This window comes from Lagopus leucura, unplaced genomic scaffold, assembly GCF_019238085.1.
Source record: "Lagopus leucura isolate 7727_CA_CO unplaced genomic scaffold, USGS_WTPT01 Super-Scaffold_100159, whole genome shotgun sequence".
Taxonomy (NCBI): domain Eukaryota; kingdom Metazoa; phylum Chordata; class Aves; order Galliformes; family Phasianidae; genus Lagopus; species Lagopus leucura.
Genome location: NW_024962335.1, coordinates 9,347,042 through 9,368,670, shown reverse-complemented (window position 1 = coordinate 9,368,670; position 21,629 = coordinate 9,347,042). Strand labels below are relative to the sequence as shown.

Below are 21,629 nucleotides of genomic sequence, written 5' to 3'. Positions count from 1 at the left end.
GAGTTAAACAACCTCATAGCACCCTACGGTTTCAGTGAGGAATACAAGTTCAGATCACACACACACCCAAACAAGAGCATAGCGATATCCTACCTCAGCGTCTTCTGTCAGACCATATCTTGAAGCAAAATACTGTCCTTATGTTATCCAGTCCTTCTTTCTCTCTTTCTCTGCTTTCCTCTTTCCCTTGAAGTTTTTGCTTTGTCTATATCCCGTTGCCTTTTTCACAGTGAGAACTTTCTTTAAGACTCACAAAGGAGTGATACAGGCCAGAGGTTATATCGTTTACTGATTAACTTCATTACAGAGAAACTTGTTAGTAAATGCCTGAAACAATAGCAACGCCAGCATCCACTGGTAATTTACCTGGATAAAATCTGTTTTCCATGTCAGGGGGTGCCTCCAAAAAGCTTAGACAGTGTAATTTTCAGTAACTATAACAGTTTACTCATGGCAAAATATTCATCAGTAAAGATTTAACAACCTCAGATGATTCTTTGCAATAGATTAACCACTTCAGTAGCCCATTTTAATCGACTGGATAAACAGGTGCTTTTTAAGCCCAGAAATGCTTGTATTCTCCAAAACAAGCCAGAGTGCTTAGCCTTGCTGGACACATCTATATGATGACATAGAAGAGTGCCAGGAAGATGCCCTTGACCCAAGGCCAAGTGCCAATTCTTCTCTATGTTGCTTAGGGGTAAAGCTAACTCTCTAAAGAACAGGTAGGATGCAGCTGAATTTGTAGTCCATGTTGCTGACCTCACTCTTCTGGGCCCATGCAGCCTTCCTGTGGCTCTCAGGTATTATCACTGAATAGGTGTCATTTCAGCTCAAATCATCTGTAAAATCATGAGGGTTCTGTTGTCTGCTTGAAGCCAGGAGAGTGTGTTGTATGCCATCATTTGATAGCAGCAAAGGTGTGAAGATGTGTAAAACCCACTGAGATAGAGTGTTAGTGAACAGTGTAGGGCAAAGCCAGCCAAATCTACAGCAGTCTTGTCCAAGCAGCTTTTCTGGGAATGGTTCCTGCTAGATTCCTCTGTAATTTCACAAAACAGTCAGATTTCCAGGCTAAAATGCACAGGAGGAAGCAGTATACATGCATTTTGGTTTTGCCTCGCTCTGTGGTGCAATCTTCACTCTCAGTCCTGTTCAGTTGCATACTTCTCCTCTAATTTCTTGGGTTTTTTTTCCTCAGATCCCACTCGGTTTGCTTTAGCTCTCCTCACAATAATTATTAAACATACATGATTTTCTGTTTTAATTTGTGTTGCTTTGTTTCCTTTTGATCTAGGGGTCTGTTACAGGCCTAATTATCTTCTCTATAAGGATGAAGCCAGATGTTTCATCCCTGGCCAGGTGGTGCTGAGGACAAACAGTTATTTAACATATCTTATGATCTGGAAGGTGTTTAATCAGTTTGGACACTTTATCCTACTACTGTTAAAAAGAAAGAAAAAGAAAAAAGAAAAAAAAAGGAGATGGGCATAACCAGAAGAAATACAAATTTATCTAAAATTGAATGAGCCTCTTCAGTTTATCTTAGGTACTGTTCTAGGATAGGATAAAACACTTTCCAATGGCATTTTCATTGTTTTGTCAAATGCAGATTTTCACCTTACACACCTTTTCCAATGGGGGTATGCAAAATTAGGAAAACATTTCTTGCCTTGTAATGTTTTAATATTACATTACAAGAAATTTTAAAAATCAGTGTATGTGACCAATCTATGTGTCAGCTGTAGTGTCACACTTGACATCTTGCATATGAATGACCCCTACCTAAGGTGTGTTGACAGAAAATAGAATAGGGCTATTGTGTTAAAAGTCTGCTGCATACATTTTGTCACGTTCTTTAAGTTCAGGTTGTGAAGTTGGGTCAGTCTTCACACAGCTGGCCCTAATTGACTCAGAGAGGCTTGTGAAACAAGAACAGTTTATCTGAGGAAGAAAAGGATCTTAGAAGAACAAGTGCCATGCAGGCTCAGGCACCCCAGGGATTTCTTGTCATTAGGAGTCCCTTTCCCTCACTGTGAAAAGCAGAGCTGCAAGGAAGAAAAAGTTACTCTTACAATGCAGGTGCTATATAGAGTGCACTTTATGTAGCTGGTTTTGGCCACTTTTGCAAGTAGATGTTTTCTCTGAAGAGATCTACAAAGTTTCTAAATCACGTAAGTAGTGAGGTAGGAAAATAGAATAGGAAAATAGAAGCAGGTTTGTCAGGTGATGGAAGAGAGAGGATTTTGCTGTGGTTAAAGATGCTTCCCGCTTCCTCTTTCCTGTTTTGAGTCCTCTTACCAGAGGTTCATAATGACAGAAATGAAATATCTCTTAAAGCCAACTCCAAAGACACGAAGAGACAATTTACCACAGGCATACTCTGTTAAAATAGCCATGTACAATTTCCAACTCCTGAAAGGTAGAAAACCCTTTTTTCCTTTATGATGTTCTGAAATCTACTGTGACTACAAGTGTTGAGGCGGCAGGGGGCAGTGCCCTTGGAATTACCATGGTGATGAGGCTCACAGCACCAGCAAGTCAAGATTTACAGCCTCACTTCTGAGACACCTGGACCCAGTGCTGATGTTCAGAGAGGCACTTAGTTGTGAAGATCTACAAACACTCTTCTGTAAGTTCCAGTGAAGCATAATGAGAAGAAAATACACTTTCAAGGATTCCTTTTTCCAGAATGTGAGTGCATATCTTTGAAAAGTGAGACTATTTATAAAGGCTGATGTTTTTTTTCAGCCAACAGTTTCTCATTTATATGACATCAAAGCTGTAATGTGTGAGAACTCCTTTAAGAAATGTATATTCTAAAGATGTCATTTAAGAGAAATATTTGCTTCCTGTTTCCTTGGGTACACAAGTCTCTACTTGCCAAAACAGAATGCCAAAAATGCAAGTAGCTTACAAATACAAAACTAGGAGATGAAACAAATTGCTACAAGAATCCTGAATAGATAGATTCATATCTTCACAATGAGTAACTTGCTGCACAGAATTGGCTGTTATTTCTATTTTTGGGGGGCTCTAAGAGCAGAAGACATCTAACTTAGGAAGAACTCAATATTGTGACTTAGTCGAGTGACAATGCACAGAACAGAACCAAGTGATCATAAAGAAAGAGCTGGAAGTCAGCTTAAAACAACAGGAATGCTAAGTCTCCTTTTTAGTGGGACCCCTATTGAGCCCCATAAAATAGATTATTTCTTTCTGTTACTGAAATGCCAGTTTGAATTAAGTCTCCTTAGCTCTGAGATCTGAATATCTATAATGGGAAACGCAGTTCCTCTTTCCAAGACATGAAGATTTCTGAATGTGATTTCAATGTGGAGGAAAACTCTTTTCTATTAACACACTTTCTTGTGTTTTGAATCTACCCGATCCTCTTGAAAAATAATTAGCAAAAAAAGTAACTGTTAGAGGAAAAACCTGGAAAAAAAAAAAAATCTGAAGTAGCACAAATTGTCAGGAGTTTTAAAGGAATGAATGAATATAAAATTGAGTGTCCTAAATTTGGATGTCATCCTCTTCTGTAAGTATTATGGCCTGAAATGTTCCAATAATTTTATGTATACTTCTTTTTAAACTATTGGCAAAGCATTTCACCCGCTAAAGTATTTCTTCCCTTAAAAAAAAAAAAAAAAAAAAAAAAAAAAAAAAAAAAAAAGAAAAGAAAACAAACAAACAAACAAAAAAACCACAAAACCACCAAATTTAGGGAAAGAAAAATAGCACAATAACATACAGTAGCGAAATGTTTGTGTTGATCTTTAGCAATAGTGCTTTGGATTAGTTGTATGGGTTTGCGTTGCTGGTGGTGGCCTGGTTCATGGAAATGCTCCCAGATTCTGTGTGCTCTGCAGCAGGAATGGCTTCTTGTCCCTCTGTGCCCAAAATGCTACTCTTCTTTCAAATAGAAGACACCAAAATGATTGCAGTGTTTTCCACCACTCAAAAAGACAAAATTTTGGTCTTATTTGGAAAGGAAATTTCTGAATTGCTGTAGCTTTCTGTGGGATCTGTATTATGTGTGAGGCTCTGAATGTATAATGATTCTCAACAGAAGTCCTTCTATGCTGCCAAAAGAAAGGCTTAAAATTGTCTTATTCTCTCTCTATTTATTTATTTTTTCTCTCTGAGCAGAAGACAGCTTCCCCATGGTCATAAAATATTGATCAAAAATTCTTCATTCATTAACAAGACTGTGTTTATCCTTGAAAAAAAAAAAAACAAAAAAACTAGTGGAAGAGGAGCAAGGATGGATTTTTGCAACCTGCATTATACATTGTTTTAGCATTAACATTATTAGCATGAGTTTTTAATGGTCACAGTTTTAATTTAGATGAAATTACTATCATAAATACATATAGTATGGCAATGCAAATAAATGGCAGTTTTTATTTGAAACTAACTGAAAATATGTTTGTTTAACCTGATTTGAATGACCCACATGAAGATAACATCCAGCCTACATATGCAGGTCTGCCTTTTTTTTTTTCCCCCTGCCTTTCAGGTATTAGAAGTGTTATAATAGATAATCATATAGAAGTGCTGCTATTAGCGTTGATGGCAGAATGCAGAATTAAATGACAAAACACTACAGACTCATTATTTGTTCTTTCCATAGGGACTGATGATTGAAGAAAGTGGGCACACGTCCACCACATATCCTTGGCTTTGACTTGTTTTCAGTGCTTTTTTTTTAGGTCTCTAAGCAAAGTTAAGATACCAAACTATCCTTAATTAATCAACTTACCAAATAAATGAGGACCTTCAGCTAGAGAAAATCCATCTGGGGTAGCTAGCTGGGGATGTCCTATTAAATTCATTTCAGATCCCATTTATTCTTCAGTTCAGGAAGAATATAATTAAGAAGACAGTTTGAAAGGAGATCCTGAAAGATATAAACCAAGAAGGATATTTAAACAAGGTAATTCATTTTTTGTACCTGTGGCAAGGCAGGATCAAGGAGGTTGTTTCAATATTTACTGTTACAAACTTTGGATTGAAGATACAATATCTAGTTCAGCCTTCAAATAAAATGCTGCATCTAGTTTGTTTTTTCCTTGCTGTGCTGTACCTTATTGGCCATCCTTCTGCTGTTCAATTAAAACCAATGGCAGTTTATGCTCAGTTTTATTCAGATATTCACAGATTGAAGCACTGAGCTGACCTGCTGAGGGCAATGCTGCCCAGACCCTCTCCCAGGGAATGGTAGTTGCTTCCATTATTTTTTTTCATCACTCTTTGATCATTTCCTTGTTTTCACTTACTGAGAAAGTGCAAGCTTATGGTTTAGGTCAGAAGACTCCAAGTCAGGAAACTTGAGTTTAATTTCCAGTGACTGGTTCTTTATCTTGCCTTCAGTAATTACTGCCTAAAGAAGATAAATGGTGGCAAAAACAGAAAGCAAATCCTAGATCTAAAAATCACGCTAGCTCACCTGCTCTCTTAAGCAGCCATACAACTTTCTCACTTGGGGAAGCTGAGAGATGCTTGTGCCTGCTCACTGGCAGGCTTTCCTAGTCATCAAACACAGCTGCCACCTCCTGAGATTGCCAGTAGTGCTGAACCCAGAAAAACAGCAGGGTTTTCTCCCTTCCACTCCAACCACTAGGCTGTTAGGAGGTGAGAGGCCTACCACTGCCTCTTGGTCAGGTTGGGGCTACAGCGATAGCAGCACTACAGTCAGCAGGAAATTATGCCAAGAGTCTCCTGTGCCCAAGTCTGGCCAGTTTGGGTGGAGCAAGAATGGGGTTGTGCTCATTCGTGTGTGGGATGGAACAGCTCAAGGTTACATGTGGGGCAGGACTGTCAGCAGTCAGAGAACGCACACAGGACGCCTCATAGGTTCCAATGCCTCAATGCAGACACCAAAAAGATTCTATCTTAATTCTTTCTTTGATTTCATTCCCGTGGGACTGTTCCTGAGTCTGTGTTTCCACTCACTGAAGCTGCTTGAGAGTTAGAGCTTGCCCTGCTATGCACTGAGAGCTCTGCATGCTTCTCAAGCAGCAGTGAAGTCATCTGACAAAAACGTGAGTGCAGCAGGAGGCCCCAGAGCCCCACAGACTGGGAAGGAGCTTGTGAGACCAGCAAGCACGCTGTGTAATTATATTCAGATTTGTCCATAAGGATTCATTAAGTTCTTTCTTAACGTAAACAGAGGCCCTCTAATTAGACCGATGCATCTTAAATGTCTGCCCACAGATAATTTAAACAGTTTACTCAGAAATGTCAAAAGCTACTTGTGTCACAGACCAGATTCGGGTCCTGCAGCAAATAACATGTAAACACTCATTCTCAAATCTAGCACAGAAACAGTTTTGCAGCACCAAAAAACTCCACGTATCTTGGGATGGGGCTTAGCAACCAGCCTAACCATCCTAGCAGGTTCACATCCACTTCCAGCCACGTCACTACCTCTGTCACGTTTTCTGGGGAAGGTTTCCATTGCCAAAACCCCTCAAGAAAAGGGGCTGTCCACTGAGGTTGCTAAGGGAAGTCAGCAGCAATACAGTAATTTTCTCATGAACTTCCCATGGCAGGCTCTAGGGAGGAAGGCTCCTCTTACAGCCCTGTCCTAAGGGTCCTGCAATTGGAGAGGAGAGCAGCAAAGTCAGGACTGGAAAATTATAATAATGAGAAAAAAAAACGGAAAGCCATAGAGAAATGCCAAAATGAGGCATCTTCAGAGGAATTCCGAAGTTTTCTATGAATTTTCTTGCTAAAGAAGAGGCCATCTTCACCTTGCCTTCACATGCAAGCCCATCAATAGTTTTCTTACTGCCCACAGGAGTGCAACCCATGCAGTTCAATGCAAGATTCTCTCTTTCCCTGCAACAAAACTTGAAGATTATGTTCTGTTATTACTGTTAAGCCTCATGTTTCCTCAGCAAACCTAGCTAGCTAACACTACTACAGCTGACAGCAGCATTGGTATTGTGAATTCCTATATATTCATGCAGAGTGTAGTACCTCATGTTCTTAGAGGATTTGGGGTGTTATATCAGGACATTTTAAAGACAGATTCCTGTGGCATTATTTACTGAGTATTTTGGTATACAGTTAAAATTTTTATGCACAGTTCCTTAGCTTGTATGCTATTTATCCTGTATCTGTCTAGTCTGTGCTGCATGTAAGGTAAGAAAGCTGCATGTTATACTCTAATGATATTTGCATTTTTACAGTCTCTTTGAACTATTCCTTTAAGACTATCCAATTATTCTTTTCTTAACATATCATTGAATAACATCACTCAAGACAGAGTTCCTAGACTCTGTTATTCTTTACACACAGACACAAATTATGCCATTAACAGTGCTTCGTTCATTGTGATAAATCTGTGGCATATTTGCTACAACTTCCCTGTATGCTCAGACATTACTTTTTTTGTAACTTGTTTTGTAACTCCACCCCTCCTCCCACATTAATTTTGACCTAGGCAGATTCAATTCCAGTCAAATATTCATAAAGATTTTAGAGTTCCCATTTTTTTTATATATGTAAGTGCATATCTATCTACCTATCTATAATTTCCTTTAATATATTCAGCTGATGTAGACCATTTACTGGAATTCATGAAAGAAATTGATCATATCTTACTAGGACTTTTGTCATATATAAGGCTTGATCACCACTGAAAAGGCTAGAAATTTGTTTTTCCATTACATGTAGCTTTGCTATTGTAAATTTTCCTGAATGCCAAACTCTTCATTAAATACTGATTTATATTTTGCTTTAGAATGCTCCTAGCTACAACCTGCTGTGAACCTGTTAGATTTACCCAATTAATTTCATCAGTAATTCAAAAGCAGCAGCTAATGATTTTCAGCTTTCAGGCTTACATCAATGACACAATATGAGATATTTAAGCACCACTTCTTCCACACTTCTTTCAGTTCTAGGAAATGGTACAGATAGACCAGCATAAGTCAATGTCACAAAGCGCCACAGACCCAGAGGCAGACTTCTCTGCTTTCAAATAGCTGTTTCCATGATTTACACCATACCATTAGCCACTTCTCAGCTTAATCCTCTGGGGCTATTCCTGTAGTTAAACAGCCATGGTCTCAGCTTGCTCCAACTCTCACGGAGCAACTTCAGAAGCATGGCACTGACAGGCAATACAATGCCACTCAGCAGGCATACGAAGGTACATTACTTGCTGGTGACATGGTGGGGAGACATACAGAGCCATCTGCACCACCTGTGCACAGAACCTCTCAACAGAATTTTTGTTTTCCTAAGATAAGACATTTATTTGTTTTGGTGACATAAAACTATGTCATCACAGATTCTAGAGGCACTTCATGTCTATGAAGGGGGATCAGCAACCACTCTCTTAATTCAGATTTCTTTATCAGTCCAAAACCTCAACTATCTTACCATAATTAACCAATGTTCCATCATGATGTGTAACAAAAAAAATCATCAGATGAGGGAAAAGCTGAAATAAGGGCAATAAGTGCATAGGAAATCAATACTGTTCTCCAAAATAGAGCCCTTAAAGAGAAATGAAGAGGCATGAAACAAGTAATGAAGCTCTTTGTTTCAAATGATTACTTTAGATAAGCTTATTCAAAAACTATTTGCTCCACCTTTTGAGATTATTTTCACAGGGCAAAATAAGACAGTAAAGAAAAAGCTCAGTATATATGCAGCAAAACATATGCTCAATTTCTTGAACTTATCTTCACCAATTATGTACGAAGAGCTCTGAATTACATAATTTTAGCACACACTGAAACAGTCAATACATGGTTATGCATTTGATGTTTAAGTGAGAAATTTGAGATTTATACAGTGAAAGAACAACATATACGTGTATGCATGTTTATTTGGCCTTCTTATGAGAGGTGCTGCTGAGTGTATACAAATGTGTGTATGCACACACACATGCACACAGATGTGGGTCTTTCAGTTTTATTGTGTACTGCTATCAATGAACTGCCTCTTTGCCTTCTATCATCAATACAGAAACTTCCCCTGGCTTCTGTGTTAGCAAAACCAAGCCTCTTTATGGAGTAATTAAAGTTAAAATTGACTGGGCTCACTGAAAGTAAAAAGCACCATAGGCTCATCCTTTCAGCTAAAGCAAAAATATGTTTGATCATCAGAAAACCTCCTTAAAACTCTAATTACCTTCAGAAGATTGACTTAATCTGTTTCAATATCTTAGTCAAGGAAGCTATGTCAAAGTACCGGCAAAAAAATTCACAAATATTAGTAAAACTTTTCCTTCTTTCTGCCCTGTAATAATTTTCCTATTCTTCACACATGTGGCCACCAGTTCTCAGAGAAGTTTCAGTTAATCCATGGCCTGATCCGAACACTGTTAACATCAATGGAAAGGTTCCCATCTAGATCACAAGCTTTTGATCTTGCCTCGTAGCGTTTTTATAGAATATTCAACACAAAGCCTCGCTTTTATGAAAGTCTTTCTATGTGCCTGCCTGTTCTCTTTAAAGTATATCAAAGACATGAAAGCATGAGGAAGATTCACACTCCTCGCTTCTAGCCTTTCACTGCCAGATCACCATGGCATGCATGGCACCATGGGCAGCTATGCAGCAACTGACGCAGAACATAAGCAAAAATACAAGCAAGTTTTAGAAATGCGTTTGGTTGAAATTTACTCTGTGTGGCTGTCTGGTTTTAGTATGATGTTCAAAATCAAAGGAATTAAAGAGATACAGTGCACAGATAAAACACGAGATATTCATACTGCTTATTTTGAAGGGACAAATCACATGTAGAAGTGAAAGCTCAGCCAAAAGACTTGATGCCATTTCTGAACATAGGCAGGTTGACTTCAAAGAGTGGGGCACTTCGGACTGGCTCTGGGCTGAACTGAACACCATTCCTTTGCACTTTTCCTTTCTCCAGCACCTTTTTCCTGTCTCAGCAGCCATGCTTCCTTTCCTAACCTGTTTTTGAGCTCCCATATAGCCAACTGGGGGCTCTGAGCTCTCTGTAACATGAGCAACAACAGTAAAAATAAGAAATATATGTCAAATGTGTGCCGCTCTTGCAGTATTTTGAAGGCATAAGGCTAGCAGGAGCATTCAAAGTAAACTGACATTTTCTTAAATTTAAAGATTTTAACAGTAGTCACTTGAAATGCAAAACTCCTTTTTGCTTATGCTAGTTATAAGTGCTGAAGTTCTGGACTTCAGAAGACGCACCCGGTATCTATACACAAATCTGTCTAAATGAGAAATTATATAAAATGAATATAACTACTCCTTTAGATCATCCTATGTAGATTATTCCCATTTTTCCATTAACCAATTCTTTTCCATTTCTTAAAATGAAAAAAAAAAATCAAACAAATCAGTGCAATCATAAAGCTGAGGCACATAATTAACGAGATTGTGTTATTTCAGGAAAGATGCAGTGTCAAAGTTAAGCTCTTTTTTCAACCAACACAAAGGCACTAAAGTCAGCTTTCTAATGACAAATTCCAACCATGTCGGTTTTTTTTTTATGATCTCAACTTCCCCCCCCCCCCCCAAGGGGAATATCTGTTGTTGCATCAGTTTTATAGACAAAGTTACTTCCCCTCTTGTTATTCTTTTAAAATTCCTTCTATCCTGACCGAGAATTCATTAACATCCTCTAAGTAATTCTGGTGAGAAAACTGCTTTTATGCTGTGCAACATAAGAGCAAGATATAGCAATGTAAGAAGTTACTACTTACTGTCCTTTTCTGCAATATCGTGGATGGCAGGATGTAAGACAGTTCTGCAGTCAGTTCAGTATCCTAACGATTCTCACACAGGAACATTTTTGTTTTGTTTTTAGGTTTAGCAGAAGCCTGTAGTGATAACACAATGAATCAAAGCTTGGGCTCATTGGCTCTGTGCCCTAATGGACAAGGATTACTCATTAACAATTCTTTCTTTGCGAAACTCTCTAAACACAGGCTGTATTAAAACATTTTGAATCCCAGCTTGTCCATCAGCTCAGAGATCTGAGAAGCTCATTAATACTCTGGCTTCATGTGTGGGGGAGGCTGGCTCAAAAAGTGCAGAGATAGTACCATGCTGTTAATTGTAATACTTTTCTTGCACACATAAATTTTTATGACAATCTCAGCATCCTTTCCTTTTCCAGTCGAGGAGTTCAGATGGCATTCCAAGTTATATATCTGATTTTCAAGTATTTCTGGTATATTTACACTTTAGAGGGCAATTGAACATTTCAGAGCATGATACCAAATACTGAAAAAGCATAATAGGCTGTGAGTTACAACATTCCAGGGATCATGAGACGTTAAAGTTCAGTTCCCAGATTTGGCACATTTTCTAACAAACTGCATCATTTTGATTCTAGCTCATCCCATAAAGCTTTGGGAATGCAGCTGAGATCCTTAACTTTAAACCTAGTTGTTTCTTGCACCCTTTGTGCACAAATGGAACAATGTAGTCCTGGGAGATGGTGAAACACATCCTGGGTGCACTGTACGTGAAGATGCTAATCTCTTACTACTGACAGAAAGGTAGCCTTGAACAATTACATCCTCACTTACCTAGTAAGGAAATTGAAAGTAAAGAGCAGCGAAGCCAGGCTGTTCTGTTACAACATGGCATCCACATAATTAGGGTAATAATACCTTGTTCTGTATTGATGACATATCCTCTGGGGATGAGTTGATTTGGCAGTGGAATTGAGGCAAATTTCAGCCAGGAAGGACAAATGGCAGCACCGCTTATGGGAAATGAGTTTGTGTCTCCCACACTGTAGTTGTTCTCTCTCCTCGTCCTTTTCATATTTGCATTGTCTGATTAAGAGTGCGTGCACACAAGCTGTGCCTCCTACTCCAGGAGACAGGCATTGGACAACAAACACAACACTTTCTGGGAGAAAGGTGACGGTTGCCTGCCCTGAAGTTATCAACAGCAATATTCCCTTCTTCTCTCCAAGTTGAAATAAATAAATTAGAAAAGCTGTATTCATCCTCCAGCTTCCGTCAAGGAAAATGGAACTGTCTTTCTCTTTAAAAGGTAATAAATGGTCTTTCTCATGATCTTCTTGTAGGTTCACCTGATAGCCAAACACACATGGTCTGACAGGTTTCTGATGGGATCAGTGCCATAAAGCTTCTGCAGGACACCACTGTTTTCAGGGGTTTGTGCCCACAATTCCTTCTAGCAGACACTGGCTGCATGATAAATAGACTACCTGTCTTTGCTGATTCCCTGAAAGTCATCACCACTGTAAATGATGAGATTTCCATTTCACAAATTTATTCTCAGCAGCATTTTCAGTGCTGGCAAAGAAGATAGTTCTTCCAAAACAATTCTGCCCAAAGGAAGCAGGTGGTCTCGCACAAAACATGCCAACATCCCATCTGACAATTTCCAGTAAGAACACACTCTGGTGGTGCCTAGGGAACACATGCAAAAAGAACTCTTCAGTCAATCTGAGGCCAGTAATAGGGTTTTGTCAGTTACCAGGTGAAGCAACAGAAGCTGCATGAAGATATCTCACAAATACCATATTATGTCTCACACTGTATTATGTCTCATCTACTGACTAATTCCGAAGACCTTAAATTGGGTCTTCCAGCTTTCAGCCCCTTGCAGGATCAGTCCTAGGTATTTAATAGCATGGCTCAATTGATATTTAAAGTCCCTAGAAACAAACCTTCAGTAAAGGCTCTTCCTCCAAAAGCATTTTTCTCTGCATGGATGTTGTTCTTCAGATAGAAAAGAGTGTACAAAAGAAGGAAGCAGAATTTAATACCTCCATTCACCAAAGAATTTGTTACATTACAGTGTCTTTAATTTTCATCCAGTAATAAAAGACAAAGTGGCAAACTTGTGCTTTGTCCACTAATCAGTACTTCTGATACATTATTGAAAAAAAAACCAAGAAAAAATCCACATGATCAGAAGAGGTGTTGCCTATTGCAATGACATGTGGCATTACTAGATCAAGCCAGCTGTCCAGTGTGGAGTCCCCAGTAAAAAAAGACAGGGAGCTGTTGGAGAGGGTCCAAAGGAGGGCCATGAAGATGATCAGGGGACTGGAACACCTCCCCTGTTAAGACAGGCTGAGGGAGCTGGGCTTGTTCAGCCTGGAGAAAAGAAGGCTGTGGGGTGACCTCATTGCAGCCTTTCAGTACCTAAAGGGAGCCTATAGAGGGGAGGGGAATCAACTCTTTGAAAGGGTAGAAAACTGCAGGACAAGGGAAAATGGTTTTAAGTTGAGGGAGGGGAGATTTAGGTTGGATGTCGAGGGGAAATTCTTTACAGAGAGAGTGGTGAGGTGCTGGAACAGGCTGCCCAGAGAGGTTGTGGATGCCCATCCCTGGAGGTGTTCAAGGCCAGACTGGATCAGGCCCTGGGCATCCTGGTCTAGTATGAAATGTGGAGGTTGGTGGCCCTGCCTGTGGCAGGGGGGTGGAGATTCATGATCCTTGAGGTCCCTTCCAACCCTGTGATTCTGTGATTCTGTTCATATTTTACTGTGGCTGACATGAAAATGAAAATAGAATGGAAAGGATTTAGAGCAAATCAAATGTCTTCTATAGCTCTGTAAGAGATATCTACAGGGGAGAAAAGTGGGAGTTAAATGGTTCAAATCCAGTTCCCACAGATAGTCTTTTCTAAAGAGCCTACCCAAGCCACACCTCCACAAAAGCCATTGGTAAAAATCTGTAAAGTGTTTCTGATTTGGTTATAAATAATGGTCTATCCACTGAATACAGAGTCACCTGCACCTCCTCTTGCATCCTTGCAGCACTGTATATTTACAGCTGCTGCACAGAAGACACAAGTCACTTACAGTGCGTTGGCTCACAGTCTGTCTCATTGGATTCGTCATTACATACTCTTGGGCACTCTCAGAAATACCACTGTTCACCAGTCTAATGAAAAGAAAGCACTTCATTTCTTGAAGAATGGCCAAAATTATCACCAGCTTACAATAAATTTTATCATGGAAAGATAATTACGTAATCTTAATAGATAAGGGTGCTTCTGAATGGGCAAAAAAATAGGAAAAGAATGGGGTACAAAGTTTCAGTGAGTTAACTCCAATAACTTTACATCGTTCTTTTTCCTCCTGTATTTCAAAGGCAGAAGATTAGCTCCAGTGTTAAGATCAGTTTCATTTATAGAGTAAATCTTTCACTAATCTGAGCCACTTATTTATAAGTTACTCTCTGATTATTTGGTTTCTGGACACAGCAGAATTTGCTCAACAATTCTATGATCTGCACTGATGTAATCCAAGATTTTGCCTTTATCACTCACATATTTAAAGTAGAGTCATGAAGCATAACAGCAAGGGAGGAATTCCTCTCTGATGGTAGACAGTTAATAGTTAGCCAGTGTGCTCTAGCAGGAGCACATATGTAATTAATGTGATACCATCTTGCAACTGACCTGCTGCAATGGAAATGCTGACCATATGTGGAATCAGAAACACTGTCAGATAGTGGACTTCAGTGTTTGGAACTTGGTCTACCTCCCTCTAGCTGACTTCATCTGGAATTCAGAATGTGTTTTGCTATGAATAAGTTTTATGGTTATGCAACATCAGATTCTCTCATTGGTTTTAAATCTTAAGTAAGGCACTGATGTTATATACTTTTCCCCCATTCTCTTCTTTCCTGCTAGGGGTTACAAGTTTAAAAGTTACTAGAGGAATCACAGCTTTAAGTCAAAAGTGTTAGTACAGTATCAGCTGATAAGAAGTCCTGCTACCGGCCTTGGGGTAAATATACACTTTATTCTTTCATTTTTTTTTCCTCTTGATATTTTGATGTTATACAGTAAGATAGTAATTGAGTGCAATTAGGGTTAGTCTTCATTTATGTAAATATTTGGAGAGAGAAAAATATTATGAAATGTTGATCTGTTCCAGTAAATGAATGCACTACCCTTTCATTAATAAATAGTTCTTCTAAACTGAATGTCAAAGGTGATGAGTGAAGTATCATTAATAAGTAAATATTAGAATATTTTAGTGATCTTTTTTTTTTTTAGTTTCTGCCTGAAATGCACTAAGGAAATTCCTTCTGCAAACATTTAAACTCCTGCTTGCTTTTAATAATGTATTTTGCATCAGAGGAAAGATGTTTAGGACTGGCTCAGTGATTGACAAGAAACTGATTCTTTCAGGATAGGAGAGAACACTGCAGATTATATGAATGGATTGTAGAAGCCATAGATCTTTGGAGGTATAGGAGGAGCCTCCACCAATGTAGTTTGGCAAATCAGAGTCACTACTGGCCTTTTAAGTAGCTCATTGCTCTGTTTTGAACCTTTTCTCCTAAAAGAGATACTACCTTGCTCTGAGGCACAAAAATGATTGCTCTCATTGCTTGTTGATAGGGAGGGCAGAACAGGTGCTGCACTCCAGATGATACCCACATGCAGGGGCACAGCTTCATCCTGTTCCAAGATTCCAGGACCACTGAGAGTACAGGGGAGCCATCACACACTCAGTAACTATAGAAAGCTCATTGTCTTTTCAGGGAAAGAGGGAGCATCAGATTTGACTATGAAAAGTCAAGTAGAGTTCAGTTTGGAAGAGGCTGCATTCTTCATTCTGCAAGGAAGATCTTTATGTGTCGGGGAAGAACAAGGCTGCTTCAATAGGAAAAGAAGTCAGGAGCCAAAGATAGCCCCACTGACAATGCACAGTCCCACAGCACCTGAGCAAGGCCCAGGTGCTGTAGCAACAGAACCAAAGAAAGTCGGTGGCAAATCAAGCCCACTGCACATCTAGAGATCAGTCAAGAGCAACAGGAGCAGAAGACAAGGCTAGACACAGGTCTAGAGATACACTACCTGCAGAATCATTATGAGGTTCACCCAGGAGGCAGAGCAGAGGCAGGACAGAAGACGATGCAGGCTACATCTCATATCTACACCAAGCCTGGATAGAAGACATCATATACAGCCTTAACTTAGCTCAGGCCAGGACTGAAGGCCCAGGCTTGAGACTGACCACTGACAGGGTCCAGCTGAGGAAAGTCAGGGCCATCAAGACCTCTCAGTGCCCTCAGTCTCCTGGTGTATAATTGCCCTCAGAGCCATTGCTGGTTTTGAAAACTGCTTGCTCCTTGTTCCTTACCAAATGTAGGAACAGTGGTGACCAACTTTAGACACTTGCAGCAGGCAAGAGGAACAGCAGCAAGACCAAACCCAGTGTTCAAATTCTGCTGTAAAGACTGAGATGAAAATCCATTGTCACAAGTTCAGCTGAAGTGATTCATGACTCCACCTGCTTAAGAAAAACAAAAGGGGCTGAAAATTAGACTATTTTGGATCTTGTATGTAGCTGCAATATTGTCAAACTCAGAGAAGTAAGAAAATATATCATATTAGATTACTCCCCTCTGAATTCTAACAGAGGCATCCATGAATGTGTTCGTAGAGTCCTTCCCACCCCAGCAGGAGATTTTGTTGGGATGACACTTAGTGGGAAATGCTGGTGATGGTTGGATGGTTGGACTGGATGATCTTAGAGTGCTTTGCTAACATTGGAGATTCTATGATTCTATGACTGATGAAACTAAAGCACTGCTATTAGGTGCATTCCAGCAAAGAGATTTTTGGCCACAACTTTCCCAGAGCAACAGTTTCCCTTGCCACAGAGGTGCACAGAAGTGTAAACAAAGCATGAGGTACAGTCATAGTACCCTACTCTGCCACACATTAGGTGCACATTAATCTGGGGGAACATTAGATATACATGGTTATATCAGGTGCAGTAGAGAGAAAGGGAATGGGCAAGTGTGCGTGTGTTGGGAGCTAAGAAACACAGGGGTGAAACGGAGGAGATAAGAGCAAACATAGACAGCTGGGCAGAGGATCCTAACTCCATGCACCAAGGCCCAGGTCACTGACCATCCCATTGGCAGCCACCTGAAAACAGCAGGTACTGAGGAGAGAAGGAAATCTGGAGGGCAAATAAAGGTGTGGAAGTTGAAGAAAAGTATGTTAGACAGTAGGTCTTGGGAGAATTGAGGGATTCCGTTTGTTTTTTCCTTTCTTTCTTTATCTTCAGTTTACATCTTACCATTCTGAAAACAAATTACTTCCCTTTATGGAAGAAAGAAATTAAATGCAATAATAATTTTATTAAATTTAAACAATGCAGATAAGGAAATGCAGATGTTACTTATCTCATTGCATTATTAAGTTGGGCACACTGTGCAGAAGATCTTTTTATATCAGAACCTGATCTCACCATTGTTTTTGTTCAAAATTGGGTTATATCCCAAAATATGAATATTTGCATTGGCAGTTCCCTCATTTATTTCTAATCTCACTTGGGAAATGCATTTCATTTTCCCATCTCACATTGCAACGGAAACAGTATAACAAAAACAGGTTATCTAGAGAACAGTTATAGAGTAGATTATTTTCCTGAGAAATTTGTCTAATTCTCCTTCTGCCTTTGGGCTGAAAAAACTTTTACAAGGAAGAGAATCTTACAAATTTGTGACTTCTAGGGTTTTCTCTGTTTCTATAAATAAACTTGTAGGGCTGAGACAATATAGGTGAAAATGTGGAAAAATCAGTTCAAAGCATGAGTACTCTTCCACCTCTATACTGACTCCTCAAAAATACAGAGCCACATTAGAGGTTTCTGTCCTTTTCCTCAAGGTTTCCACAAAATCACCTCAAGCTGGGCAGTGCATGTGGTCTGCCTCTCTCCACTGACAAGCCTTTTCTCAAAGCTGGTCCTTTTCCCAGGAAGTGGAGTTGCCTGCCCAGAGGATGAACTCTGTTCATACATGCAGCAGCCCCTCCTCAGCAGCTAACCTCAGCAGTGTAGGATTGGCCTCAGTGTTCCAATCAGCCTACTTTAGATATATTTGCATTTTTTTGGGCATATATACCAGTTACCGTAATAGCAGATAGATAAAGGTAGGTGTTACTGTTACAGAAATAGTGGCTGTTCTTGGAATAATGGCTGGAATTAAAGTAACAAATTAAATTTCAGTGAAAATTTAAAACATAACAGAACAAGCTATCAATAACTGAGGAGCTGCTGTTTTGGTCATCATGGGGACTACAGCTGAGTCTTAGCTGCAGAGACTTGCATGTGAAAGATTTTTGGCTGAAGGATTTGTGTGTTCATATGTGCAGGTGCTGCTATATCTACTCAAAGGAAACAGAATCTGCAACTATGATTGACAAATAAATTAACACCACTGACATCTGAGGGACAAATAATGTGGCCTATCCTTTTCCCAGTACTTTCCCCTGTAGTAGTTGCTGATGATGAAAACAGAAGCAGAAGCTCGTAAGTGCATCAAAGGTACCAAATGCTAGAGTAACATTACGCAGTTTAGATAAAAATGAAGTTGTTCTAAAGGTGCTGTTCTAAAATTGTTAAACTGATAACTTCCCACATGCCATGCTTGCACACATAAACACAACAAGAATTTGTGTGAGTTTCCTCCCAGAGGACATGGAAAATTATTCTGTGCAGATAGACACGTAACTGTATTTCAGATTGGATGCTTTATTAACAGCAGCCAATAAATATACATCTTGCAAAATAAAAGACTGATGGAGGAAAAATAAATCCTTGTAGCAAGATCATTTTTTAAGAACAGAAAGTGTTTTTCTCTTGAATACGTGATGTCAATTTGGAAATACACATAAACCCTGAAGCAGCATTTGCTTAGCTGCATGTCCAACTCATTGCAGAGAGGGCCAAGGAAGAGCATACATAGCTCTTACCATTTTCAATTTAGTCTAAGACGATAACTCAGAATCAGAAAACAGGAGAGAACTGCTGTTTTCCAGGTGGGAGAACGACTACTCAAGTCAGTAAGGAGCACCTTGAACTACGCAAGATCTTAAAGTCACTGCTATAGCACAATACCTTCTATATTCAGGAAGTTCAATTGGAAAAGCATCAGTCCTTTAATATTTTGGCAAAATATAGGAACAACCAAGCCTGTTGTAAAGTTGATATAAATATGAGATTTACCAGATATATGCCTTTCCTCTGACATTAAAGATCACACAAAAATAAATTTCCCAAGGAATATAATTAATAAATATTGGAGACTTTATTAAGTGGTAGCAAACACACACACACACACAAAAATCACTGATGCTGAAGATCAGTTCAACTTGCAACTGAGAGAACTGTATTTTACATATCAGATACTTTCTAAAGCTCTTTTAAAACTATTCTAGTGGATACTTATTTTCTCAGTTTAATCATTGACTTGTTGCTTAACCTGTCTTTTCACTCAGGTCTTTAAAAGTCAACAGATAATAATACGAAATAAATAAAACCTTTGTCACTCATTCCTACATCGTTTTACGTAACTCTCCTAAATATGAGTTGCAACAGAAACCTTTGAACAGCATGCCAGTAAAATGGGCTGTATTGCAAAGAAGCTGATAAAGTCTAATTTGGAATATTGTCAATTTATTCCAGGAATTTGCGTGTCTGTAACCAGGCACTTTAAGCTTCTGCAATTTTGTAAGTCTTTGTTTTGTAAATGATATTGTTCCGTATTTCTTTAAGTGGAAAAGCTTGATTTATTATGGCCAAAATAACTGTCTTCTTTTTCGAGGCTGCCAGCAGAACTGGGCAGGCAGAATGATTTCCGTAACAGGAATGTCAGCCAGAAGGTGTTAAAGTGAAATGTGACCTCGACTGCCCTTACACCTGACCTTGGATTACTTCAAAGAAATAACTGAGGTGTGAAAAAATGCTTTTTCTGTACTCACCCTTGACCCCTTTACTTAATATCTCAACATAACAATATTTTAGCAATCACCTACTAGTTTTGGAAGTGAATTAAGCAAATTAAGAAATTAAGATGCCTCCAGTATTTTTTCCTTTAGAAGACAGATATTCACTCAATTCCTGCTGAAAAAATTAGCTGCTCCCTAATGCAGCTACAGGGGAAAAACAACAGAAATTATACATATGCCAGGCTCCTGTCTCACTGGGATCATGGAGACAGGATGTGATGATTCACACTACTGGAACATTGCTTTAGATGGATACATGCTCTTTAACAGAGGCAGAAGAGCACAGAGAGAAGATGGAGTTGCCCTCTATGTGACAGCAGCAGGAATGAGGGAACTCCGCCTTGGGATGGAAGGTGAGCCAGCGTGGAGCTTGTAAAGTATGGACTGGAAGCAGGCCAATGTTGTGGCTATCTTTTCTAGATTGATGAGAAAGAAGTATATGAGACCTTCTCTGTTCAGCTAGAAGAAGTCTCTTGCATTCAGCCCCTGGTCATCATGAAGGATTTTAATAACATTAATGGGTCCTGCTGTCACTGGAGGAAGACAGCCTTGCACCAGGGTAGCATCCTTTGCCCTTTGTAGGATTTGCTTCAAAGAATCTCATGGGAACATGACCCTGGAGAGAAGAGTGATCTGGAGGAACTGTTTGATAATCAGAAGTCATCTCCTCCATGCTCCAGAAAAGTCCATTGTAAAAAGCAGGAAATTTAGCAAAGGCAGCAAGAGACCTATCTGGATGAACAAGGAGCTCCTGATTAAATCAAAAATAAAAAAAGAAACTTACAACTGGTGGAGGAAGAGTGTAGGGTGAGCCATTAGGAATACAGAGCATGCAAAGACTGTAGAGAAAGGGTTGATAAAGCTAAAGCCCACCTGACATTACATCTGGTAACAGATGTGAAAGGCGGTAAGAAAGGCTTCTACAGGTATATCAGGATCCTAATAATCTTCTATAGTGAGAAGGCTCTCTTGCTGTACAATAGGAGACCCTCACTTTAGCAAACTTTTCAGCACTGTGTCCCCAAACATCCATGGAGAGGTGGATAGAAAACTGAAAGAAAAAAGGTTTCGAGGTCAGCAGCATGAAGCCCAGCTGTACAGCATTCATTACTGGTTCAATATCTGGATTTAACTGCATTAAGGATATGGATGATTGGAGAATACACCCCCAACAACTTTGCAGAAGGTCTAGAACTGGAGGAGTGGTTGATACACAGAGTGACCATGTTGCCATTCAGAGTGTCTTTGGCAAGTGAGAGAAATGACCTGAAAGAAATATTGCAAAGTTCATTGTAGGGAAATCCATGTCCTACACATGGGGAGGAATAACCCTGTGTACCAATACAGAATGGGGGCTGAGAAACAGCTTAGCAGAGAAGGCCGTGAGTGTCTTGGTGGACAAACTGAAGATGATCGAGCAGCATGCCCTCACAAAGAAGGCCAACAGGTCAAAGGAGCTGAATCCTCCTGTTTGCTCAGCCCTGGAGAGACTTATATGGAGTGCTAGGGCCAGTTCTGGGCTTCCCAGTGCAGGTAGGACACAGACTTAGTGGAGCAAGTCTAATGAAGAGCCATTAAGATGTTTAAGGTGTTGAAGCACAATATGTGATGAAAGGCTGAGAAAGCTGGGACTGTTTCAGTTTGGAGAAGATAAAGCTTGGGGGGGATCACATTAAGGTGTATGAATACATGAAGGAGGGAAGTAAAGAAGATGGAGTCAGACTCTTAAAAATATTCAGTTACAGTCTGTTATGTTTTAACCTGGCAAGCAGTTAAGCATCACACAGCTGTTCGCTCATCACTTCCCTTACCCAGATGGATGGGGGAGAGAACTGAGAAAAAAAAACCCACATTTTCAACATTGTTTTT

At 39.6% G+C, this 21,629-nt stretch overlaps 1 protein-coding gene across 3 annotated transcripts in view; it reads right to left on the bottom strand.

Moving 5' to 3' along the window:
* Window positions 1-10,877, bottom strand: part of NR1H4 (nuclear receptor subfamily 1 group H member 4) — a 39,595-nt gene extending 28,718 nt beyond the window's left edge. The window contains exons 1-2 of one of the 3 annotated variants that reach the window (XM_042890036.1): window positions 10,712-10,877; window positions 4,766-4,903 (exon numbers count right to left, since the gene is read on the bottom strand). In XM_042890036.1, coding sequence (XP_042745970.1) covers window positions 4,766-4,850 — 85 coding nt within the window. In that variant the 5' untranslated portion in view covers window positions 4,851-4,903; window positions 10,712-10,877. Of the gene's footprint in view, window positions 1-93; window positions 282-4,765; window positions 4,904-10,711 lie in introns of those variants that run through there. The other 2 variants (XM_042890037.1, XM_042890038.1) reach the window with 2 other exon arrangements.
* Window positions 10,878-21,629: the final 10,752 nt, after the last annotated feature.